Source organism: Pavona decussata, unplaced genomic scaffold (assembly GCF_977016875.1).
Source record: "Pavona decussata unplaced genomic scaffold, jaPavDecu1.1 SCAFFOLD_299, whole genome shotgun sequence".
NCBI lineage: Eukaryota > Metazoa > Cnidaria > Anthozoa > Scleractinia > Agariciidae > Pavona > Pavona decussata.
In genome coordinates, this window is record NW_028145696.1 from 7,501 (window position 1) to 33,797 (window position 26,297).

Consider the following 26,297-nt stretch of genomic DNA (forward strand, 5'->3'; position numbering starts at 1 on the left):
ATTTTTTTCAAATTTTATTGACATAGCGGTCCGTACGAAAGTGTCTCCCCGATTTAATAAGAAACTGGTGCTCTTCACCATATTTCCTGAATCCTGACGCCTTTGGCTGTAAATTGTTTGTCAAAATACACAGGAGATGCGTTTTCCAATACTGTCGAGCCACCAAATCCGCTGACAGGTAGTAGCTTGTAAACCGGTCCTTACGGAATACGTTTAATTGCAGCTTATCAGCCAACGAATACAAACAAAGATTATTGTATTTATATAAATGGCGTCATCCAACTCCCATTTACCCTTTTGTGATAAATTTTTCATCCAAATACTGTTGACATGTCCACTGCAGGAAGGCGTATCCATTCCGTATGCATCAAATATAACCAAAGATCTTTAAATCGCTCTCGTAACTCAATGAATTTCCTCTTTTTTTCCTTCTAAAGCAAGGCCCCCCCCCCCTCCTCCCTCCCACCAATAAGTTTACAACACAAACGGCGATACTTTTAAACGGCCACGTGTTCAGACCAGTAAATTTTAGACTCCTTTTCAGTTTTTGATTGAGAATTGATTCATGCCTAGTTAATGAATAAAGGCTTCAAAAACGAATTTATTATAGGAGACACAATATTTCTTTTCAAGCAACACCAGCCCCTCGATTATTTTTTGACAGACAAAGAAGAAGTTATGCTTACAGCCTTCCTAGCTGGGTATTGTTAGCAAAAACTCCTTTGGGCAGTTTCTTCAGCTCGTTGTCAGTCAAGTTCCTACATGAACAAATAATCACACCTTAATGATGGCTTTCATATTACTTGTGTAGTATAAGCTATAAATGTACATCTTTACTAGTGTTGGTTAACCAATTTATTTTTTGTCTAAATAAATAATAATCACAAGGTCTTATTTGAAACTCATTTTTCCTCAATGGAGCCAAAAGATAAATAAATTTTCTACCAACAAGTCGATTATAATAACACTTCTTTTACTTATCATATGTTCATGTTAACCGTTGAGTTTTCTTCTATCACGGAAGGCTTTAAACAAAATATAGGGTAAGACCCTAATATTCTAAGACTATAAAGAGATTTAGAGGATCCGCCTGAACAAAGTTGCAGTTCCATTGCCTCGATTTTTCTACATGACCGTTGAAGCATAATCCCATTTTATAGGCTTATTTTTTCTTGAATAAGGTTTTCCAGGGATTGTTAACAAATCGCCTGAGAGAGACCACTTCTGAAGCAGTTGTCCATGTTTCTTCTCTGGATGTGGGAAATGAACTTTCACGCCCTCTTATAAAGAACTGTTCCATATGATAGAGGTGGCAATTTTATTGAAGATCTGTTCGCTCATTGTACCGATTTTTTGGAAGCGTTAGTAAGACCGCACGTCGGATGGTCGTGGAAATTAGGCCTGTGGTCGTTTAAAGCGATAAATGCCTCTTTCTTGGCCAGTTTTTCAATGCAGTCGTCTAATTTGTTAGCATGAAATGTAACTTGTGAGTATGTGAGAGTTACTTTCTAGTAGATAAAAATGAGTTAAAATCCAGCTGTAAACATTCCAGAAAATTTCTGATGAACACCACCATCAATTAAAGTATAGATTTGACCGTGCATCACCGATGATCGAGTGGGAGAGTAGTGAGATGATCCTGATTGCAGAAAATGTATTGAAATTTCTCTCAAAGCTTGTCACTACTGGCCGAGTGGTTAAGGTATCCGACCCATAATCGGGAGATCCAGGTTCAGATCCTGGCTGAATCACATTTTCAATCATTCCCTTAGTTGCATTGATTTTAGTTCTTAGATTAACTATTTTATGGCGCCGTGGCTTAGTCCTCAGAGGCCCGTTTCTCGAAACTCCCGGTAACTTATCGCGCCCGATAAGTCGCCCGGTAAGTCCCCGTAAACTTTTCGGGTGTTTCTCGAAACTCCCGCTATTAACGATCCCGATAATTTTCCCGGTAACTTGCCCGGTAATTTACGGGAGGTCGTGACCTCCCGTTAAGTTACCGGGAAATCGCAAATGTTTCAACACTAAACAAAATGGCGGCCGGAGGCGGACTGTTTTATTTAGTTACAAGACCTCAGTCTTATCAAAGACGACCCATTCTGGCCGACATGGCTGACTTTGAGTTGTAGAAAGATTCAGGCTTTTACGAGCGAGAATTGAGTGGCTTGTGAATGAACTTGGAGACGAATTGCGGAGAAACACGGCGAGAAGCTGCCCGCTGGCTCCGGAAATACAGATAAATACAGGCGTAGCTATTGTTGTTATTATTTTTGGATAATGCTTGAAATACGCTTAGGGTGTTTGCATATAGGCGCTATATAAATTTGAAAGATCTTGATATCATTACTATTTTATTGTTATTATCAGGAGAACGATGGAAGAAAAAATAAGTCAATATTTTGTCATGTAAACACGGCTCGCTCGCTACAAAAAGGCGCACATTATTATAACTCCGAAATGGCTTCCTTTCTAGCATAAAATCGGTTCCTGTCACGGAAAACTAATCCTACAGCAAGCGAAACTGTTTTCTTTTATGGCTTAATATATCGTTTAAAATTCTTTGTGATGATTTGCAGAATTTTCATAAGAAAGAGAAAGTAAGAAATCTGACATGCTACAGACAAACGTTATTCATGAGCGATAGCGATGAGAGTCGTATTATGCGCGGTCCTCGAAGTACACAAATGGTGTTTGCTGCGTTAGCTAGAGGGAAAAAGAATAAGAAGCGTACTGTACTCACGATGGAAAAACGAGAAGAAAGAACTAAAAAACAATCCCTCTGTTCGCAAAATAGTTTCAGTCGCATTTCAATTGATCGGCACGTTGTTGTGAGATACAAAACGGTGTACAAAAGTCGATTTGGCATCGGTAAAAATAGTGCTTTATGTCTGCCGGAGAAAACGATTAAATCACGCCAGTTGAACTATAGCTTTTCAGTTTTAAAACTTGTGTGACATAATTCCTTATTCCCCATATTCTCTACACTTAATACTAAAGACCAAGAATCGAGCTACTTCAGGCCACTGATTATCGCTTCCAAATTAAATGATGATGCAAGGTAATGATCTCACTCGGTTGCTCTCCTTTGACACAACGAAAAACTCAAAGTTAAACTTAGCACGTGTTGCACTGTCCTTTAATAATCACTAAGACAGTCCTGTCTCATCCATAACCGTGCTTTTCTCGAATGAATCGAATGGATAACGTGTAGTCCTAAGTCGTTCTCCTTCTCTTGCGAACGAGCGTGAAGCGCGCGCAAGAGCCTGGCAATGGTTTTTTTATTTTACCGGGCCCGGAAATTACCGGGAAAGTTTACGGGTGCTTCGAGAAACGCATTATCGGGCCCGGTAAAGTTTCCCGATAACGGCCCCGATAAGTTAACGGGCCCGGAAGTTACCGGGACTTTCGAGAAACGGGCCCCCGGTAACTTATCGGGCCCGGTAATTGGCCCGTTAAGTCCCCGACAATCGGGTGTTTCTCAAAGACCCCGTTATTTACGATCCCGATAATTTTCCCGGTAACTTTCCCGGTAATTTACGGGAGGACATGACCTCCCGTAAAGTTACCGGGAAATCGCAAATATTGTGACAGTAAACATAATGGCGGCCGGAGGCGGACTTTTTTGTTTAGTTAGAAGACTTCGGTCTTATCAAAGACGACCCATTTTGGCCGACATGGCTGACTGTGAAGTCATAGAAAGATTCCTGCTTTCACGAGCGAGAATTGAGTGGCTTGTGAATGAACTTGGAGACGAATTGTGGACTGAGAAATACAACAAGAAGCTGCCTGCTGGCTCCGGAAGCAAACGTAAATAAAGGGAAAACTTTTGAATGCAGAGGTCCACACAACGCAGGAATTAAACTTGCTGGTAATTTTGCCGGATCTCTCTTGTGAAAGACCTCGTGTCAGGCGTCACTTGAACGTGAAAATACAAAACTGAATGCAAGGCTGGCACTTCGGCAAAGGGCAGATTTATTAGTGGCCAATATTTCGACTAATAGAATTAGTCTTCCTCAGTATTAGTATCAGTATCAGAATTAGTCTTCCTCTGGCCCTGAGGAAGGCTAATTCTATTAGTCGAAATATTGGCCGCTAATAAATCTGCCCTTTGCCGTAGTGCCAGCCTTGCATTCAGTTTTGTAAATAAAGGAGTAGTACTACTGTTGTTGTCGTGTTGTTTTAGAGAATGTTTGAAAACCGCTTAGGGTGTTTGCATATAGGCGCTATATAACTTTGAAATTATTACTATTTTATTGTTATTATCAACAAACGATGGAAGAAAAAAAATCAATATTTTGTCAGGTAAACAAGGCGCACATTTTTATTACTCCGAAATGGCTTCCTTTTTAGCATAAAATGGTTTCCTGTCATGTAAGACTAAATTAACTAATCCAACAGCAAGCGAAACGGTTTTCTTTTATGGCTTAATATATGACCCATATATCATTCGAAATTCTTTGTGTTAATTTGCAGAATTTTCATAAGAAGGAGGTAGTTCGAAATCTGACATGCTACAGACAAACGTAAACAATAAGCGATAGCGACGAGAGTCGTATTAGGCGAGGTCGTCAAAATACACAAATGGTGTTTGCTGCATTAGCTAGAGGTATAAAGAACAAGCGGCGTACTGTAGTCACAATAGAAAACGTGAATAAAAAACAAAAAAAACATCCCTCTTTTCGCAAAATAGTTTCAGTCGTATTTCAATTGATCGCACCTGTTGTGTGATACAAAACAGTGCGCAAAAGTCGATTTGGCATCGGTAAAAATAATGCTTGATGTCTTCCGCATAAAACGATTAAATCACGCCAGTTGAACTATAGTTTTTCAGTTTTAAAACTTGTGTGAGATTATTCGTTATACCCAATATTCTCTACACTTAATACTACACACCAAGAATCGAGCTACTTCAGGCAACTGATCATCGCTTCCATGATGATGCAAAATAATGACCTCTCTCGGTTGCTCTTCTTTGACACAACGAAAAACTCAAAGTTAAACTTAGCGCGTATTGCACTGTCCTCTAATAACCATGAAGACAGTCCTGTCGCATTCATAACCGTGCTTTTCCATCGGCAGCGAAATCGAATCAATCGAATGGACTAAGCGTAGCCCCAAGTCGTTCTCGTTCTCTTGCGAACGAGCGTGAAGCGCGCGCAAGAGCCTGGTAACGGTCCCCTATTTTACCGGGTCCGGAAATTACCGGGACAGTTTACGGGTGCTTCGAGCAACGCAACATCGGGCCCGATAAAGTTTCCCGATAACGGCCCCGATAAGTTAATGGGCCAAAGTTACCGGGACTTTCGAGAAACGGGCCACAAGGGCCAACGAATAATACCTATTGAGGTGTACCCGTGAAGAACACCTACCAAGTAGTATGCCAAAGTTTAATCTCTTAAGGAAACTACAAAATTTTCTGTACGTGACACCACGTGCAATTGTTAGACTTTTTAATCGTACTATCATCTTCTATTCTATAATCAGACAAGTCCCCACGAGACCAATTATGTAAGGAAACGTTACTTTACAATTAATAAGGGATAATCGTCGATTTTATTCGGTTTAAATAACGTTTAAGAGGGAATGTCTACTAAGACCGAGCGAAATCATAAATAAGCGGCACATGATGAAAAATTAAAAACCCTTCATATTCCGTTCAGAGATACCCCATGGTTGTTTTAAAAACGTGGAAGGATTTTTTTCCTGAAATATATTTTTTAAACCAGAAGAAATATAATAGAAAAAACAGTGACAGCCCCTCGTGATTTGAAAAACACCTGAGATAAACATGGTTTACACTTTCTCGTAAACTTCGTTCTGTTCAATTCGCATTAAAGAAAACCCCCTGAAACTTTGTTTTTGAAGTGTTTATTAAGTATCTGAGTCCAAAAATACTCCAGTAGATAAATTCTCCTGGTCATGAGGAGCTACAAAAAAATCTCAAAAATTCGCTCGCTCCAAATCAATTTGGCGCACTTTTTTAATAGAAAATTTCGCGATCCGGTAAAACACTAAATCCATTCAAATTTAGAATTCTAGATTGGGGATGTATAGCTCTAAAATCAGGTTTAAAAAATAGCTTCGGGCTTTTTACTAGCGCCGAGCCTTAGCGCTAACAAAATGACAAAGTCGCAATATCAACGTGTAAACAAACTGCGCATGACTGCAACCAAAGTAAGAGAAACTATTGGGCTTTCATGTAGTTTACCTTGGCGTTCGGCTGTAAACCACCAGTGAAAGGTCATGTTTCGCTAACTGCAATAAGGTATTGTCTAAATAAGATATTTGCTTGTGTTTGTATCCCGTCAGTTATTATATAGCCATCTTGAGGTGTGAAGTCAACAAGATAAATTATCCTCACTTATTGCGATGGAGCGACAATCAACTTAAATGACTTACTATCGGACCACTTCTTTTCGACTTGAAGATCCTTTAAAATCGAGATGAGTTTGCTTTTCTTTGAATTTCGAAACGAGTTTTTGTTTTGTTTCGAGATGTCGTTACTGGGCCGTTCGCAGAATAACTTGAAGCCAAAGCGCTCTAATTCGACTCTGTTTGTTTCATAAGGCACACAATAAAATTTCACACTTTTTAAATTCACCTGACGTTAGGTTTGACTATGTTGCGCGGAAAACACACGGGCAACGTGTGTCCTGACAAGTTGAAAACGAAAAACAAATTAAAAACAATGAAATTGTTACCAAAGTGTGGACAGGACCGATGATTTATACACACCAAAAGAAGCCACAATGCAAGCCTTGCAAAAATATTATAATCATTGCATTTTAATGAGGTCAACGGCCTAGGGGAACACTTTTCTTGTTAGACCCACTAAGTGTTATCAACACCTTAGTTTTCGCCTTCGTGCAAAAGTCACTACGGTTTCATCCCTGACTGTTCAGTCTTGAGGATGAGACAACACAATGTTATCGGCCAGAAAAAAAATCACTCCTCACTGCTGACATGCGCATCCTTGACAAAGAGAAGGCAGTTTGTCGATGTATGGCTTTTCCCATCGAATTGTTGCAGTTGAGAGGTCAATGCCAAAGGAGGAGCACATTTCCTAATGGTAAAATGAAAGAAAAATGAGCGGGTGCTTATTTTCCCGAACAGCGGCTGGTAATGGAGCCGTCCCCATATGTTGCTACCACGATATCGGCTTTTGGTTCATCATCCACCAGTGATTTATTTCTTCGAGGCAAGGTGCATGAAGAAACCTGCTGTTAAGAATGCTAGCTACTTTCGCACACATCGATCATTGATCTTGAACTGGATCATTTGTCACCGTGGTAGAATGCATTGTAATAAACTAAATAATGGTTTGTTTTACGATGTAGCTACTAAAGTTGTAGATCGAGAAGATTCGACTGCTTACTACTAGTCTTCATAAGGCAATGAGGTCCTGAACTCATCACGCTTCAGTATTTGTGTCACGAAGGTCTGATCCTGCAAGTGCTGCATACAGGGTCTGCTTTACTTCCGGTTAGCTGTCAAATAGGACTTCTGAGTTGAGACCTAGTCCTTCGTGACGCACTTGACTCGAGTATCCATACCATATCTTGTCTGTTGCTCTCTTACTGACAACGCTGACCACTGATAACAGCGTGGTTTGTCTCTCAAGCTTCTCCGCATGGTCTACTGAAGCTCTGTCAAAGGACTTCTCGTCTTGCACTCTAGAGAGTGCTGGTGTTGGCCACATGACCGACCGCTTCCATCACGTCTAGCTGTCGTATGATGTCATCATGTCCCGTTGCGGACCCCAGGGGAGACATGCTTGAACGTACTATCTCTCCACGAAGTCTCATTACCATGCCTTTTACACTTTTGAAGTTATGGAGGGGCATTCCCTCTCCCTCTCCATCTTCAGAAGACAAAAAAAGTAAAAAAAAAAAAAAAAAAAAAGGTCTTGATAGAGTTTGGGCTATGCTGACAGGCCAAGGAATATACCGCGTTTACTGAATCAAACGCTCTGGTTTTCGCGGACAATCATTTCTGATAACTCTTCAGGTCGCTCTAGGACGTCGACCCTTGCAGCATCTTTGTTGAAAGAGCGCCGGTATATGGGCCTTCCACTAAAGATTTGCTTGCTTCACAGTGAATACAAACTCCTGTTTAAGTTCGTGTAGCACATCAAGTGTCCTGCGACATCGGAATGTTTATCACCAGAGAGCTGGCGACGCAGCGTGTCTGATGAACGTGTTGCGCGAAACAGGGCGCCTGTCTCATGTGGTGTTATTTCTTGGTATGTACTGACAACAGCCACCTCTGTTCACCATCAGAGTTCGCCCGCTTGCATTTTCCGATGAGCGTTTTTGCTGAGACCTAATAGGGCTGACGTCTGTAGATGCCAAGTATGAATTTACTGCGTCTAAAGGCCTAAATGTAGCTCCTGATGTCATATAATAAAGTTATTTTATCTTCTTAATCTGAACTGCGTAAAAGTACAAGCCAAAGGGAGTTAAAGGGAGTCCTATGCAACATAGGGCTCGGGCTCCAATGCTTGCAGTTTCTGGCCTGTTATTGGTATCGTCTCACTAGCATCTACAATAGGCCTGCGGTCACGGCATCACTTATTGATTTATGTAGTGATTAGCTCAAAGTTCAAAACACCAGCGACAAAAAAGACAAATACTAGTCACGTCTGCATGGGTTATACTCCCACGCGGTCGCTTTTAGGGCAGCAAGTAAAACGATGTCCCCGAAAAAACGACTGCGTGGGATGGGAGCAGACTTCGTTTGTATTGCACTGTTTGCACTAAATTGGCCCATTGTTCGCAAATCAGTTACAGAGGAGGGCAGCGTATATGACAAAATAAAGGTGTATTAACCGAAAGACAGTACACCAGTTTGTCGCAAAAAAGCTATGGATCGGACTTGCCCATCTCACAGTCTGCTTTTCTTACCTTCTCAGTATTGCAGCATGTTTATACAGCCTTGGTAGATCTCGTCATTGGCTAGCACCTCTACACCGGCTAATTTCCCACTGAGATGTGATAGGCAGGAGAAATGGCCTACTTCAGATTGCAGATCGCAATAAGGTCTGCCACGATCACAGACGATCGCAGAAGATAGAACCATGTTCTATCTAAAGGCTGGTTTCCATATGATCGCGGATCGCAGATCGCAATAAGGTCTGCGATCTGCGATATCCGTATGGAAACCAGCCTTAATACGTGAACAGTCACGTTTGCATGTTCAAATAACTTTAAAGGAACTAGTTTCAGACGTCCTAATGTTTGGATTTATTTATTTATTTATTTCATTTTAGCCATCATTTTATGTAAGAAAAACTAATCACTCCTCAGTAAAGACAGTAAAGGAAGCCGTTGCGTGACCGAAAAAATATCAAAAACAGTCGAAAATGGAAGATTGTAAAGCTCGGCTGTTTCTGATATGACCGTGGAGAACTTTAAAATTAGGCATTTTTGTTAATATTTTCTTTGAAACCGACAGGGTTTTGTTACCGTCAAATGATTTTTGCTCATTCAATTGGCATTTGCCTAGACTTGCTTACAAGTCGAGCTTAGAGAGTACGAAGCGCGATCGTCAGAGCTCGAGGGAGCGAGCGCGGAGCGCGAACGAGCGAGGTCCAGCCAGGTCCATTCAATGAGGAGCGAGCAAGCGACTTTGAGAAAGTCTAGCATTTGCCAAGAGACGTGAATGTGATACCAGCTAGAGTCATGAGTCAATAGGGAGATCAATTATCAACCCTTCGAGCCATGATGGCTTTGTATGGTACATTACGCCAAGAAACTGATACTTAGATAACATCTTATTCAAGGTGAGCTAAATATGAGCTTCCTGTTCTATGTTCCATCGTAATATTGAGGGAAACAAGAAAAAAATTACAAAAGTCTTCAGCGATTTTGACGGAAACATGCTTATTGTTTACCGTTGTTGACAGATTAATGTTGCAGTTATCGGGATTTTGAGAGCATTAGGTCTCAGCGCTGATAGAAAGCCCGAAACTAATTTTTAAACCTGGTTTTAGAACGGCATTTCGTCAATCAAGAATTCTAAATATCAAGTGATCCGGTTTTTTACCGGGTAGGGAAACTCTCTCCTGAAAAAGTGCGCCAAATTGAGAATTTCGACTGAGCCAATCTTAGTAATTATCATTACCTTCCCCATGACCTTCAAAACTAAAGCAGACATCTATTATTGGCCTCAAACGATTCGTAAACACTTCAACTGCACAAAAGGAGGTTTTTTTTATCGATGCGAATCAAACAAAGCGAAGTTGAGAGAAGGCATGGGACAAGTCTATTTTGGGTGCTCTTCTTTACATGTGGGCCCGAACAGATTTTATTCAGTTTTTCCGGGTTTAAAAAAAAGATTTAAGAAATCAAAACCACCACGTTACTAGAACTACCATAGGGTATACTTAGTCAATTTATGAAGGACTTTCATTTTTTTTATCATGTGCCACTCCTCGATCGGTGTTAGTAGACATTCCCTCTTAAATGCTTAAAGGACACAGGCATAATTACCACAATTATTATAATCTTTTTTCTCATAATCATCATGATGTCGATTATAAACGTCCTTATCATTATGTTTTGATGCATTTCCACTAAGACATCAAAGATTAAAACAAAAAGAAAGAAAAGAAAAAGAAAGGAGTGCCAAAAACTTTCTATTCTTCATTGTTGCCTCGTTTGTTGACAAAGTAAAATGAATTCTAAAAAAAAAAGAAAAATCCCTATAACTTGGGGTTCTGAAATAAGGTGAATCATCAGCCGTCTTTCCAATGAAAATGTCAGAGCTAAAATTAATTAATCTTTTGACGGAACTGGGAACAGAATTTAAGCATAGTAGGTTGAGCATGGAACGCATTATCAAACTGAAGCTCATAGACAACATAGCAAAAGGAGGAAAAAAGTAATAACCAGCTTATGCTTCAATGGATTGGTTCATTGAAATGCGTAAGATAAAAGCTCGTTTTATTCTATTGTGAGATTAATAAAACATCGGAAATAGCGATGTCCTTTTTATAGCAAAAATGTTTTTAACTGATACATATGACACTTCTTTAAACATTCTTCCTTTCTTTCTTTCTTTCTTTCTTTGTTACCAGGTGCCAAGTTCCGTCCAGTCAGAGGACGCAAAAAAAAATGAGATGTATGAGAGCTGATAGCACTGCTGCGTTTAGCCAGGGGATAGCTGGCTTGAGTAATTTTCATAAGCCACAAGAAAAAAAAAACTGAATAGAATTTGAATCATTCGGAGTGAAATTGCTAGTTTTGTATTAGAGCAAATATTGGTAAATGCGAACAAATGAACGATGAGCGTGGAAGTGTTATTCCGGTTCGAATTTCACCCATGATTGTTTTGTGCTTGTGTTATTGATAGAGGAGCGTTCTTACAGGAATCCAGTATCGGTTGGTAATGGTCCAGGAATAGACGTCAGTTGTTTCCCTACACACGAAACGTTTATCAAGGTGCGATCGTACCGCCAGGGTGAACAAACACAAGGCTCCGGGCATGCTGATGAAAGAGGTCAACGGAAAAAAAAAATATCAAAGAGTAGCATTTAACGTGTATTCTTTTTTATTCCTTTATGTATATATGAATCACGTAAATTGACACACAAGGTAATTGTTTTGTTGATGCTGTTGATATGTTAAAAAAGACAGTCCTTTTTAAAATCCGTGAACTAAAAATAGTAGATCACTCTAATCTGCCTGCCTCCCTGTTTTTCTGTCTGTCTGTCTGTCTGTCCGCGGCCGTCCGTCCATCCATCATTAATCATATCAAATAAGACAGGTTTTGAAAACTGGGAGTAAAAATAGTTTTGAGTTCTCAGAGCGAGTTGACCACATCTAGTCCTGGGGGGGGGGGGGGTGGGTACTATGCACACTCGATCTTTGAAACGTTTACACGTTTTTGCATATGCATTAAGCTACTTTCACACGGTACCGCACGAATTTTACACCGGTTAAAAGATTTCACCGGACATTTTGTTCACACGGAACCGTTCACACATTTTCGTTCTGTTCACATAGAAATGACAAACCATGACGGATTTAAACTTTTTTCAGACAGCGGTTTCGCCAATGGGCAGACCACTTCTTTACTATATGCAAAATGGCGTCGAGGAAAAGAAAGGCCAACGATGGTAGCAATAAACAGGGTAAAGATTCGACGCCTAAAGGCGTTTCAAACACAGTTGATTTCCCTACCCCGAGTGCATTAGTAACCTTTAGGTATCTCTCCTCGTGTGATAGATATTAAAGCTGCTGGTTTTTCAACATTCATTGAGGATCTCATAATTGTAGATTGCTTCTGCAGAAAAGGTCTGACCTTGAAAAAATTTTATGATTGGACACTGGACAGTTTTCACGCCACTCATCAGCCACGACGATGCTATTAGCAAAATTGCCACAAGGTCTTTTCTTTGTTTCTTCTTCGGATAGCTGTACGAATTTTTTGAATCCAGTTTTCAGACTGTAAAAGGACGCCAACACGACGTCGCATTCGTGATTGGAAAGTTTCGTAGGTCATAGCCATTTGCAAGCTGACATTTTGCATTTTTATAGACCGTGATATTTCGAAGCAAAGTGAGTAATATAACGACACTTTCCATGTTCGCAATCTAGAGTTTCTTCCTCTCTTGTTCCAGCTGAGTTACCACGCATCCATGCAACCATGTCATTGCCGTAGAAAAATTTTAGGTAGTCAAGGTGTTCATACCTCGCCGATCAAATTTTCGACCGTAACGGCTAAAAAGTCGTCTTCGAATTTGGAGGTCGAATTTCTGAACGGCTAGGCGTCTAAATTTTCGTACGGTTAACGTGGTTCCGTGTGAACGGAACACCTAATCGTGCGAATTTTCAACCGGTCGAAAATCGGCCAGTACCAGGTGAACTTGTTGACCCTTGGAGGAACGTCTTTATCTTTTCCTAAAACAAAGAATTTTGTGCCCAGGGATAATTATAGAGGGTCTGACTCTTTCCAAATTCACCCTTACCAATAGACATGTTTGTAAGATCTCTGATTTCGAATATTCACTTAATTCATTGATACTTTCAAACTTTTGGGAAAAAAAAAAAAAAAAAAAAAAAAAAACAACAACAACAACAAAAGCAAACCTTCAACATAACGATAAAAGAGTGCTGGTGGATCAAAAATGGTTCCTACATTGAAGTTATAATGCATCTATAACTTTACGTCAGCATCTCATAGAAACATTTTGTGTTGGCCATCATTAGTCTACGTTAAGTTTTCTTCGCTTTAAAACTATCAAACTTAAAGAGTTTTAGTATCAGAATAGAAAATTGGGTAGAAAAATTTCTCCTTGCACGTCATGTGGTCATTATCGTTCTCCAAGACGAATAAGCATTTTGTAATATATGAAAAACTGATTAAAAAGCATCAAGAGGACGATTCTCCAAGCGTGTGTTAATTAAAAGAAATAATCTAGGTGACTCACAGTCCACAACTATGAACGTTCTCTCGTCGGTGCCATATTTGCTTGACGCCCGGCATGTGTAGTTTCCCTCCTCCTTTAATCGGATGCGTGCAGTGTTTGTTGCATTGACAAGAGTTGTTGTGTTCCTTATCACCGCCATATATATGGGAAGAGTTCCGTTGGCTGTGCACAACGTGAGCGAGGCGTTTAACGCCGCTCGCACAACAGGAGCTGGTGACTCAACCTTTGGTGGAACTAAAACAAGGATGATTAAATCGAAAACCGTCCGTCATTGATAACATAACGCTGCTAATAAAATGATATGACTGAATTTTGGGGTTGGTCTTTGTACAAAGAAAGAATAAACCTTATTTAAAAACAAGCAAAAATGAAGCTGGCTGTATTATTATTATTATTATTATTATTATTATTATTATTATTATTATTATTATTATTATTGTTGTTGTTGTTGTTGTTGTTGTTATTATTATTATTATCATTATTATTATTATTATTATTATTATTATTATTATTTGCTATAATTTTAATGCCTGTGCGATATCTTCAGCTAATATATATGTTCTTACCAGGTGAACCAGTGGTGAAGGATAACCGGAATCCTCTTCTTTCAACACTACCATCTGAGGAGAATGTTATTATTGCTTGGTCTCCAGATACAGAAACAGTCTTTCCAGTCATCTCACCACAGTACACGCCAAGAGACTCTTTCTTCTCGTTAGTAATTTTCAAATAGTCAAACCTACAACAAATTTTTTTTCTTCACAATCAGAGTGATGTTACTCGAGATACACTTCCTAACATTTTTTATACTCGGCTATGAATTTCGCGCTAATGAAGTTTTATCCAAGGATGTAGCTCACGTTAACTCGATTGACACGTTTACTATTGTTGATGAATTCAGGCCTATCGTTTTCGTTATTGCTCTAACGCAGAGTGTTACTTGAGAGTTTTGTGTTAAAAACGTTCTTAGGAAACATGTGTTTTTTTTTTATGATGTACTTAAGAATGCACTCTTGCAAATTGTTTCCATCAACAAAGTTTTAAACATATTGCACCTCTTCAGCAAAGACACATATTGAATTAATTTAATCTGCCTTTGTAGCTTTCTTTTTCTATTCTACTCCTTGATTCAGCGAAATGTTCCACAAGGCCTTGTAAATAATCCTTTTAAAGCCTGAACCGCCTTATACATGTCTCACTAATTATAATAATTATATTTCCAGGACAATATAACTGTCAATGAGTCGACTTAACAAACCCGCATGATCCATGCCGCCCGGGCTGCACGTCAAAGTGTTGAAAGTCAATAATCAACCCCATGGCATCTGGGACACTCACAGAAACCGAATATCTACAGTACTTATTCCTTGGGTAGTTGCTTGGATATCCAGGACTTGTAAGCGTGTTATTAACCACTGGACCACAATCTATTAAAGGCAAAAGTTGAATTCAATAAACAAAGATTGAACACTGTACATGAAATCAAGATCATTGCGCAGGAAAACGATCCTGTAAATCTACGCCTATTTCAAGCATTTTAGATAAAAAAAAAAAAGTACAAACCTTCCCTCAACTCCCGAGAGGAATGCAACGAATTCGCGGACCTTTTGTTTTAATGACTATTTTATACATCGGTGACACTCGCTCATTAAATCGTTTTATCCTTTATTTTATTCATATTTGTATTTTATATTTCTCATACATTTCACATATTTTTCATCTTTCATACATTTTACGTCACATTTATTCGTATATAAGCTGTACACGGAATATTTATTCTGTTATCCTTGATGATACCTTTGACCTCAATTGAACTTCAACACTTTTATTTTCTAACTTTGTCTCACAAACTATTGTTGTACCAGATTTCATACCTTTTGCTTGACATATTTTTTAAAAACCTGAAACACCTACAGGTGACTTTTAGGTTTTTACATTGAGTATCCTCCAGGTCACCACGAACACAAATATCACTACCTGAAAATCTCTCTGAATGTTAAAACATTATGGCTCTCAAGTCAGTTGATATATTTGCATACATGAACGTTACTGTGATAAACGCGTACTTTTCTAGTTATCTTCGTAAAGGATAATACACCAACACAGTTTCCAACATGGGCCACTTTCTCTACAGGAGCAAAACTATACCTAATTTCATGGTTTCCCCCCAAAAAAGTAAAATTGTTCGAGTAGGCGTTCATTACCGTAATCTCATTTCCGTTCCTAAAGACAGAATACCGTGAGAAAGTCTTTAATTCACATTCTTTTTAATACATGTACATGATGACCTTGTGATAATTGTTCCTAGGTTTCTGGATTCGTCAGGTTCGCACTTTGTCCGTTGTTCCATTTATACATAGATGTTTTCTATTCCGCAGGAGTTTTGCTCACGTATGACTGAAGAAACGTTTTGCTTTTGCAGCCCCTCAAGAAGGTTAGTATTGTCTAACCGAAATATTGGACAATAAAATTATTTAAGCTGTTCGATCAGCCTTGCATTTAATTTTACGTTCTGTGAACATTAATCGACCACATTATTCGTGAAAGTTTCATGGATTTTGCTCAAATATTGAAAAGTAATTCAGGTTCAAAGTCGCCGTGAGTACAATAACCCCCCCCCCGTCCTCCGAACTTTTAAAATGAAAAAAAAAAAAAAAAAAAACCCTCACTTTTCTTACCGTAATTTTTGTGTTTTAGCTCATAGCAGGGTTCCTTTATTGCTTTTGAAAACTTTCGTTCAATTTCGGTGCTTTCTTAAATTTTTGGGAAAATGCAAAGATTCAAGATGGTAGAACCAAGATTGCCTCCATTTGGCAATCATGCGTAATTACCACGCCATGTGACGTCTAAACTTCGCGGACTCCAAAGGAAACATCTTTAGACGTACTATCTGTCCTCCGAGTCTTCCTGTCATAGCTTTTATACTTACAAATTTATGGAGGGGGGAAGGTAGAATGCCCCTCTCCGCTTCCCGGTCCAGGAAGACGAAAAAAAGCCTGGCCCAAATAGGGTTACGCCCCGGTATATGATGAAGTAAGGTACGAGGTGGGAAGGCTTTCTTTGTTGTTTTATCCACCGGGAAAAGAGCCCTTACGAACCGAACTGGGGAGGTGAGTTCTTAGAAGTCAGCCTTTCTCAACCAATCGCAACGCGGCTACCTCATCAGTGGAGCCATCACAACATGAGACTTGCTACGAGCTCGTGTTAGTCGTGTCACAAATAGCACAATGAAGAAATTTCTAGAGGAACCCGTTTGCCCATAACAATTGCATGTTTTGCCAGTATGAGCTGTTAGCCTTGGTTGAAAAGACGCATGGAATTGGGGCCTCTTATAAAAGATGATGGCATAATCTCTGGATGGAGAGGATAGAGGGCTTATCATGATCACTTACTACCAGGGGAGGATTTTTACTTCACCCATAGCACCGTTACTTTAATATGATGGGTATTTTCCTCCTGTGAAATAATTGCGTTCTAGATGAGATTTGAGGATTACCATTCTTTTTCAAGTGAAGGGGGTCGCCTTCGTATCAGCACCATTGGCCAAAAACCCCGGAATAACCATGAACATCTGAAATAGTTAGTAATTTATTTTACTTTTATTTCATAGATTATTCACATAAAAATGCTAGATCAGCAGCATAAATCAATATTGATGACTCACCGTCAAGAACTACCATGAACTTTCTCTCGTCGTTTCCATAGTTGCTTCTTGCTCGGCATGTGTAGTTTCCCTCCTCCTCTATCTGGATGCGGGCAGTATTCGTTGTATTTACCAGAGTTGTTGAGTTTCTTAGCACTTCCATGTATATGGGAAGAGTTCCGTTAGCCGTACACACGAGTGCGACGTGTGGATGCAATCCCACAACAGGCGCTGGTGACACAACCTTTGGTGAGGCTAAAACAAGGATGGTAAAATCACTGAACAGTGCAAACAGTCCTCATAAATGACTTAACACTGACAATAAATTGAAAGAAGATTGAGTAAGGAATGAAGTGGTCAGAGTGTAAAAAGAATTCTAGATGTAGCAACTAGATACAGTAGGTCAAATAAACTATAGTCGCTAAAGGTTTTCATAGCGCTGGGCAAAAATCAGGTTGTCGCATAGTTCTTAGGGGTGAATTTCTGTCTAGCCCCATATATTTCGCGTTAATTCTAGCCACGCAAGTGCTGAAGCAGCTTCCCAGCTGTTTCTCAAACGGTATTTTCCATGCGACTTTGTGCTATTGTAGCGTTAACAATGATAAGATTACCTTTCCTGCTGTTTTATTTATTATTAATTGTTATAATTTTAATGTATCTGGTGTCTTCAGCTGATATGTTCTTACCTGGTGAACCAGTGGTGAAGATTAACCGAAATCCTTTTCTCACAACACTACCATCTGAGAAGAATGTTATTATTGCTTGGTCTCCAGATACAGAAACAGATTTTCCAGTCATCTCACCACAGTACACGCCGAGAGACTCTTTCTTGTCATCAGTAATCTTCAAATAGTCATAACTGCAAGGAAAATAGTTTTTCTTATTACAAAGAGAAATGTGGCGGAATTGAAAATGTCCTATTGCTGTGACCGATAGATCACTTCGTCTGATCTAGAGACAGTCCCATCTTTCGATATGAAAGCCTAGTGAAACATGTTTCACCTTTATCCTGTTCGATGACTCTTTCACACCTTAATTAACAAGGGTTTGCAAGTACATTTTCCAATTGCCCAAAGTGTTTTTTTTTTTTTTTTTTTTTAACCAAGTGTGTTATTCTTTGCTTTTTATCTTTTCCGTTTTTCAACCGACAATCAAGCAATGCGTAATCAGGCTTCTTCTGCTCGGATAACTGCAATATTGGACACGGTGCTTAAAGAGAGAAAAAAAAAAAGTCTAACAGCTGGTCTCTTGTTTTGTTTTGTTTTTTCACTGCTGTCTTAGGGACGGTGCCTGCTATTGTTACTACACATACGTTCTGCGCATCTCGTGATACTCAGGTTTCCTATGGGTTGCCCCTCCTTATACAAGGATATTTTTGCGCAGTTTAAAACTATGCGGATAAAGCAGAACTTAGCAAATGCCCTTGGCATCCAAAAAGAAAATTTGGGGTAACCATGCATTTTACAGAGATAAGAAAGCTTTAGTTTGGACAAAAACGCCATACGTTACTTTGTACTTCACTGCTCTTTAAGAATAATTGTAGCTTAATTATCTCTGAAAAATGCGTGGTTATCCCCAATTTTCCTAATGGATTTCAATAGTTCTTGCTAAGATCTCCTTTTCCCGCATAGTCATAAACTGCGCAAAAATACCTCTGTATAAGTAGGCACCGTCCTTAATCAGAAAATCCGTGAAGGAAACCGTAGCCTTTAATACCCCTTGCATGTTTTTTATTGGCTCAAAACAATAAAAACGTGATGGTGGACAGTGAATTCGCTTCAGTGTAATGGAATAATCTCGTTACATGACAGCTTTAATGAAACTCTGCCAGCAGTTTTAAGTACAAACAAATTTGTAAGAAATGTTTAATGTTCGATGGAATTATAGCCGTGTCACTCGAATTTCACATTTTTCACCTCTCACTCGTGCAACAGAAGCTGGATTCCACTGATATGTAGAAGAGCCTCTGGGTATGAGGCACTTTTGCAATTTATTTCTTTGAACTTGGGCTAAATTGTATGCTGCGATAAGTGCTCAAAGTAGATAAACTTTGCGCTTTCAGATTTATTACAATAATTAAAGCTTATGATTGCAATTCATCACATTATAAACGTGAAGGATCATTGTTTATAGCTAGCAAATAAGAAGATTTTGAATTATCTGTCTTCTTCAGAACGATCAGCTGCAACTCTTGCAAAATTCACAATCTCGTCAGTGGGTTTCGAACACAGCCCGGGGTGCAAAGAGTTCGAATCACAAAATTTTAAGGAAATTAAATTTCTCTGTTCGTACTTCATATTTGTTACCCACTTGCCAAGAGAAGTTAAATGGAAGAGTAATCAGCGAAATCCATTTTTAGGTAAAAAATTGAATATGAGAGTCGCTCTTCATTTCAGTGCTTTCCTGGAGTTTTAAGGAAATCCAAAAGTCCAAGATGGTGAATCCGAGATGGCCGCCATTTGCCAATCCTGACGCCATTATCACGTCATATAACGTCAGAGGAAACATTACTATCAGTCCCTTAAGTTTCATTGTCATAGCTTTTGTAGTTATGAAGTTATGGACGTGTGGGGGAATCCCCCTCTCCGGTTCTAAAAGACAAAAAACGAAACAAAACAAAAACCCTCTAGATAGGATTAAACTTGAACCATTTCACGTACTACTAACATTATGATAATAGAGTTAAATTTACTTACCGACATTCTTCATGCGACTCCAACTCAAAGAAGTCAAAGTTAATTACCAGCGCCATGCCTAATGGAATTGGAACCGAATAACTGCAATCCATATTATTCGGGTAGTTGTTTGGATATCCAGGACTTGAAAGCGAGTTGTTTACCACTGAACCACATTCTGTTAAAGACAAAAGTATTTAATCAACGTCCAGCGCGCAAGTCTACACAAACAAGCAGATACAATTACTGACCGAAAAATTTTGACATTAAGACATACTGTACAGCTTATCAGAAGTGATAATTGAGTACATTTTACATGTTACATGGCAACTGATAAGGCCTATAATACCAGGACAGTACGTGTATAATAAAACTGGAACAAAGAAAAGAAACATTAAGTGAACTTACCTTGGCTTGCGAGAACGCCGTTCTCGTTCCAAAACAGAACAAATAGTAAGGTAACCATTGCCATGCTGGAGAAGTGTTTATACACCATCGCGATTGCTCAAATTACTGATCTTTACTGCAGTAATGACTCCTAAGGGTAAACAGAATCAATTGCTCAAACAAAGTGAGTTACTAAAAATACTGCCCTAGATTACATAACTGCCTTATTTTGGCAAAGACAAATCTGTTAATTTACCTCACTAATCTCAAGTGACGATCTGAAGTAATTTATATTAATGACTGTTTATATCTTATGACAGGAAAACAACGGTTGATACCCGGCTGAGGTAGGACATCTTGCTTTAAGTTTCTCCTCGTATTGCGCGTTATTATTGCCTTTTTGTAGTTGAAGATACCGAAGTTTCGTTGGTAACCTTGGTTATTTTAAAGTAAAAATGAATCATGAAATAGATCTCAAGCTGCGGAATAGAAATTCAACATAGTTATAAGTAGAGGGCCATCATGTGCTCTTCAAGGTAACGTGCTCGTGTTTGGAAAGATGACGACAAAAGATTAACGTAACGTCATTAATATGAAAATAATTATTTCCTGGAAAGTCGCAGTGATCCTTACAAAAGAAAACGAAAACTTCTGTACGAGATTAATTTGCAACGTCACATCTTTCAGTGCTCCTGGCAAAAAGCATGAAATAAGGCACGTCACACCATAGTTCTTACCCATATTGAATTTATCTGTTGTACAACTGAGGACATTAAGAAGTTATTATACCAACTTTTAAAAACCTTGGTAACATACAAACGTAGGAAACCCATAAACAAAATACTTAATGTAGTTAAATTGACTCCATGAATGGAAGAACACCTTTCAAAAGCCAGTATAGGCCACCAAACACACAGACGCCACTGTATAGCTTAATACTATTCCTAATTTCAAGGCCATTAAGGTTAAGGCAATTAGACTTTTATAACTCTCTCCTCCGCAGACGCTTCTTAGAAAGCCTGGGGAGAGGGAAATTAAACGAGTAGAGCCTGGGGGAGAGGAATATTAAGGCGCGCTTTTTCCCCCTTCCCATCGTCCCCCGCGCGCCCCCGACTTTTTATTTCCCCGTTTTCCTTTCCTTCCCCTCCTTTTTTCTACGTTTCTCCACTGATGGAGCCTCTGCGGAGGAGAGAGCTTTTATAAGGTATATAGTATGAACCAAACTATTTTCTTTGAGTCCGCAAAGTGGACTGATGACGTTGATAAACAAGGCTCAAAATGGTGTAAAAATGAATACCTTATGGGAATAAAGTAAATATTTCTCATAAAAAATCAAAACAAAAAAAAAGAATCGTTATCATGGAGGCAGGAATTAGTCAATCATTCATTTTATCTTATTGCTTCTAAGTTAGGCACAAAGTTTAGTGGTTTAGTTTTCGCCCCCATTACACCCCAAGACTGCATAAGGTACAAACGAGAATCAGAAAATCATTAAGCATGCCAATTTAAATAATTTCTCACTATAGAACATCCCAAGACGCCAACTATTGTCAGCGTGTTAACCAAAAAAAAACATAATACAAATAATCGCCTGCCTGCAAGATAGCAACATCTCAGCCATTGCTAACATTAAACTTTTGCTTACGCTGCCACCAAAAAAAACAAGGTTAAACAATAGACGGTAATTATCACAAGAATTGATAGATTGTTATCAGGTAAAGCGCATTCATTCACTAGTAAGAAATTAACTGTAAAATACATAGAATTAAGTCTCACGCACCAAACTGAGGTAAGCCAGTTGTTTTCTTAATATTTATAAACCTAGGAGGATAAAAGTTTAACTGACAGCTACTGTGTGTTATGCAAGTTTTATTTCTGGCGATGACAAAGTTTGATGACGCAATGTTGACCTGCTTATACTTTTCAATAGATTTAAAATTCATTAGCCATGTGCTTGCTGTAAGATGTGAGGATAATTTATATTTCACATTTTTAACAACCCAGTTTTGAATCTTTTCCATAGCATTTTTATGGATACCTTTTCTGACATTTTAGTTTAATTTTTTAAAAAGGTTCAGAGTTTTAAAGAAGATGTAAAGGACAAAGGAACAGGCGAGTTTTGGTTAAAGAGTTATCTGAACGAATAATGGTATGACTGATTGTCCGAGTGACATGAATCTTGTCATTACCATATTTAAATTGGCTAATGTATATTTTTTCAAATATAAAATATATGTATATTTTTGTACAAAAAAGTTTTTTCCTTGTAAGTTTTAATTTGTTTTGATTCAAATAGAATATATATTGTGTGTTGGATGAGATAATTATTCGCTTTGGTAGAGACTTCTTGTAGAGTCATTCCAGATGACTAAAAGCTGGACCACTCGTACAGCCAATCAGGTTGCATAAATCCCCTAAACTAACGTAAGATAACGGGAAACAAGTATTCATCCTACCGAACTCAAACCCTTACTGAATGTTACTTTAAGGAGCATTTACTAAAACGCTCTGGTAAATTGACGAAGTCCATAATTACAAGTTCAATTGTTAATTGTGTGCTTCGCAAAGCAGTAAATACTAAGAAGAAAATTGATGTTAATTATCTTTGGCAATAAACATTCGTGGAACATTCATAATAATTGTTTTCCAAAATATCAGATGACCCAAAGTATTGCAAAAGAATTGAACGAAGCCCTCTTTCAAGTCATTGCTGAAGTACATAAAGAAAACGGCATCTGGTTACTCGGACATTTTTATAATCAGATTTTACACCGGATATGCAATTCCGCTATAACAACACTTACAGAGCCTTAGACAAATTTATGAGTTAGTTAACATGAACTCAAACACACTGATCCGGCTTTTCATATTATGATGGCTACAACTGAAATACTGAAAACAGTTAACCAGTAAAATGTGGAATGATCATTTACAAGAGCTTTTCTACGTCGTAAAAAAGATAACTAAACAAAAACTAAGTTTAAATTTTTTTTTCGAGGAAACATTTGAGAAAATCAATATAATAAGCCATTTCGCATCTTGCGATGCTAAGTTTATTTTCAAAAGGAAAAACTTGTTTGTGAAGAGCAAATTGAAATTACTTGCAGGTGAAGCGCATCTGTTATTATCAGTTCTCGTAATACTCTTTTTCCTGTGATATAAGCTCATAACTTTTGGGTATCTTTTAGCAATAATTATGCTATGCAAAATAGTCATCTGGGCTATTTTCTACGGTGTATTTTTGCGACAAAAGTACTAGAAAGCGGTTCACTCTCACTAATGGCTCAAACTAATGGGTACGTTTTGTTGATGAAGTTTAAGATCAGCTCACACGATATTCATTTGTGTTTATTGTGAAATAATCAAAGTGCGTAGTGTTGTGTTTATTTCTTCGCGCCAAAGTTTCACTTCTATTTGCGTCAGTAGCTGGATGTGTTAGCTAAATATTAATTGAACAGTCAATTTAGACAGTTAATACACAAAGAGAACAACAACTATAATTTCACTTACCTGAATGACTGAAAGACTGATAACAATCGATTCTCTCTGCAAGAAGTTGTTCCTCAGGATTACAAGCGTGGGCAACACCGAACGCACTTAGAAAGTACAGCCCTCTCCAGCTGTGGTTTGTGATAACAAATTGCATAAAATGTTCACTTGACTTTCGCGGTAGATTTTTTGCTTTTAATTCTTAATTTAACAAAGAGTTTGCTTAAAAACTAGTAATTTATGTCAATTTTAAAAAAGAATGACCAAAAAAACTGAACCAGTTTCTTTTTTATTCCCCTGAAGAGAAGCAGCTGTTAAATTTTTCGCATAACTTAACTACAAAAAGCGGACATTTGCTTGGTTTTGTATTCAAATAAAAAAGTCGTTCCTTATTGATGAATGAAGAAAATATTCATCTTTAGTACATTTGTTCTACCCTAAAAATAAACATTGACCTTTAAATTTCTTCTTTGTACACGCGGATATATGTGACGATTAACTCTTTTCAGTCGAAAGATTAAAAATAAGCGTATAAATATTCGAATGTTATTGTTGAAATGTGATGCAGTCTTGTGTCTTGCTTACTGTCTTATTTAAAGCTAAATAATTTATAATTTTTGCTACCTATAAGTTCAATTTTTTATTCTAATGAAAAGATAATTTTGACTTTTTTTCGAAGAATGATTCTTTTTTATGATGCAATGATAGCATTTAATTTTGATTCAGTTGCAACTGTCTGATGGCATTTCTGAGAATTAATTTAACATGTGGCCATTATTGTGCGATAGTTTTTTTTTTCCATATTGCTAACATATACGTCTCCGATGTGTTTTTAGAAAATTTTCTTAAATTCACGATAGTAATTAAAAATATATTATATTCCTTTAAATATTTTTATGAATATAAAAATACAGGTAGCCTTGTGGGTGATTATATAATTACTATTTTTCGATGTTTAACCCTTTAACCCCAAATATCAAAGAAGAAATTCTCCTATCTTTTCCCCATACACTTGCTATAAAAGTACTAGGGAGAAGTCATTAAAATATCAAGAAAATTCACCTTGGGTGGTCATATCCTTAATTCTCAAAACCTTAGGGGCTCAATAAGCATTGATATTACAAGGAGAAATTTGATGCTAATCACTGTTAGGGCTTAAAAGGGTAAACATCATCTTGTCCTTCTACTGTTGAAATGGAAAACCTTGTGAACAAAATTCAAATCATGTTGCCTCAGCACTTTCATTACGGTTGTCGAATGAAAAAAAAAAAAAAACCCTGCCCTTTGCACGTGTGATGTTAATAGAACTATCTCAACGCCACTCAAATATATTCCTTCTCAGTTACCCGCTACCTGTATATGTTTTCAGTAAAGTGACATATTTTTTTACCTTTGTTGATCATATCAGCACAGGTTGCTTGCTTTGGTTTATGTTAAAGGGAACCTCTAATTTTGAAACAAATTAGCATTAAATTGTTGGAAATAGTACATAAATTTCAGAGCTCCAAAAATATAGATTTTACTAGTCCTATTTTCATTTTCATTTCTCCTGCGCGCCGCCATTTTGGATTCCATGACGTCTAGCGGTTACCCAATTATTGCATTCGGGAATAAAATCTCCCCAATTTTTCTTCCCCTCGTTTGAGGCATATAAAGGTGTCAAATTTCACTTCCGGTTGGGAACAATACTGTGCAAGACAGGAGACTGGGCATAGTAGGGCTGTGTTGTCAATACTGAAATGCTAGTGTCGCAATTTCTCTATTCTTCAATGTTGTTTGAGTGCAGAGGTAGAAAACCTGCGTGGATAAAAATATGAATGGGATTGTTGAATGAATGAAACAACAGAAAAATAGAGATTGCACACGAGACTAAGCATTCATGTATTGACGTTACAGCATAACTATCCCCAGTCTCCCATCTTGCTTGGTATTGTACCCAATGGAAAGTAAAATTTGATGCTTTTATACGCCTCAAACTAGTCTCCCTCGTAGCCATTGTCTCGTCACGCAACGCTCTTTTGGGGAGGAGAGTTGCGTGACAAGACAGAACGGCGGCGAGGGAGGCTAGCCTCAAACATGAAAAGGAAAATTAATGTTTTTTTTTTAATTTTTTCAATTTTTATACAAGAACAACAACCAATTTTGATCAATCAAAAAAAAAAAAAAAAAACATTGTCAATATAGGTAGTATCCACACAAAAAATTAAGGACAAAATACTCCACGGCGACAGATGTCCAATAGTCCGGTTTGGAATTCACGAAGACCGCTGGATAAAAAGACAAGAGATGCATTTATACAGGGTTAGCCTCAATCTGAAGAAAAATATTTACAAATAGCAGTGAGAAGAGGAACTTTTCGCAACTCTGTGTATTTGTGAATATTTTGCTTCAGGTTGAGGCTAACCCTGTATAAATGCGTATTTTGTCTCTTTATCCAGTGGTCTGGATGAATTAAAAACTGGACTATTCTTCATACAACATCACTGTTAAAGGGGAATTATTATGCAAATTTGAAGACATTTAAAAACCCAAAAATGTTTGTCTGTCAACAGAAACAAATCAAAAAACATAATAACAATAATTATTGTCTAGGTTTGTCACAAATTATTATCCCAGTGCAAGAAAACTCTTGATTAGTGCCTGTGGCCAGAGACAGAGTAGGTCGGAATGG

General features: G+C 38.1%; 2 protein-coding genes across 2 annotated transcripts; both read right to left on the bottom strand.

The window, feature by feature from the left end:
- Window positions 1–547: 547 nt before the first annotated feature.
- Window positions 548–14,157, bottom strand: LOC146454862 (uncharacterized). The gene is made up of 4 exons (XM_085094984.1): window positions 13,999–14,157; window positions 13,433–13,666; window positions 11,367–11,487; window positions 548–758 (listed from the first exon to the last, which is right to left on the bottom strand). The coding sequence occupies exons 1-4, from the start codon at window positions 14,108–14,110 to the stop codon at window positions 683–685; spliced, it is 543 nt and encodes a 180-aa protein (XP_084951110.1). The 5' UTR covers window positions 14,111–14,157; the 3' UTR covers window positions 548–682.
- A 239-nt stretch (window positions 14,158–14,396) lies between these two features.
- Window positions 14,397–23,730, bottom strand: LOC146454863 (CUB and peptidase domain-containing protein 1-like). The gene is made up of 6 exons (XM_085094983.1): window positions 23,648–23,730; window positions 20,159–20,288; window positions 19,772–19,928; window positions 17,762–17,934; window positions 17,097–17,330; window positions 14,397–14,859 (listed from the first exon to the last, which is right to left on the bottom strand). Exons 2-6 carry the CDS (start codon window positions 20,244–20,246, stop codon window positions 14,669–14,671), a joined length of 843 nt encoding a protein of 280 aa, XP_084951109.1. The 5' UTR covers window positions 20,247–20,288; window positions 23,648–23,730; the 3' UTR covers window positions 14,397–14,668.
- Between the last annotated feature and the right edge of the window lie 2,567 nt (window positions 23,731–26,297).

What these genes read in the sequence shown, in the direction of transcription:
- LOC146454862 (XM_085094984.1), bottom strand. Translation starts at nt 14,110, where the DNA reads ATGACTGGAAAGACTGTTTCTGTATCTGGAGACCAAGCAATAATAACA. An exon ending in CTTCACCACTGGTTCACCTG is followed by an intron (nt 13,667 to 13,998) that starts GTAAGAACATAT and finishes TCCTTGTTTTAG; the next exon opens with TTCCACCAAAGGTTGAGTCA. An exon ending in CCAACCGATACTGGATTCCT is followed by an intron (nt 759 to 11,366) that starts GTAAGAACGCTC and finishes TTGTTCATGTAG; the next exon opens with GAACTTGACTGACAACGAGC.
- LOC146454863 (XM_085094983.1), bottom strand. Translation starts at nt 20,246, where the DNA reads ATGGTGTATAAACACTTCTCCAGCATGGCAATGGTTACCTTACTATTT. An exon ending in CTTCACCACTGGTTCACCAG is followed by an intron (nt 17,331 to 17,761) that starts GTAAGAACATAT and finishes TCCTTGTTTTAG; the next exon opens with CCTCACCAAAGGTTGTGTCA. An exon ending in GTTCATGGTAGTTCTTGACG is followed by an intron (nt 14,860 to 17,096) that starts GTGAGTCATCAA and finishes TGCCTTTAATAG; the next exon opens with ATTGTGGTCCAGTGGTTAAT.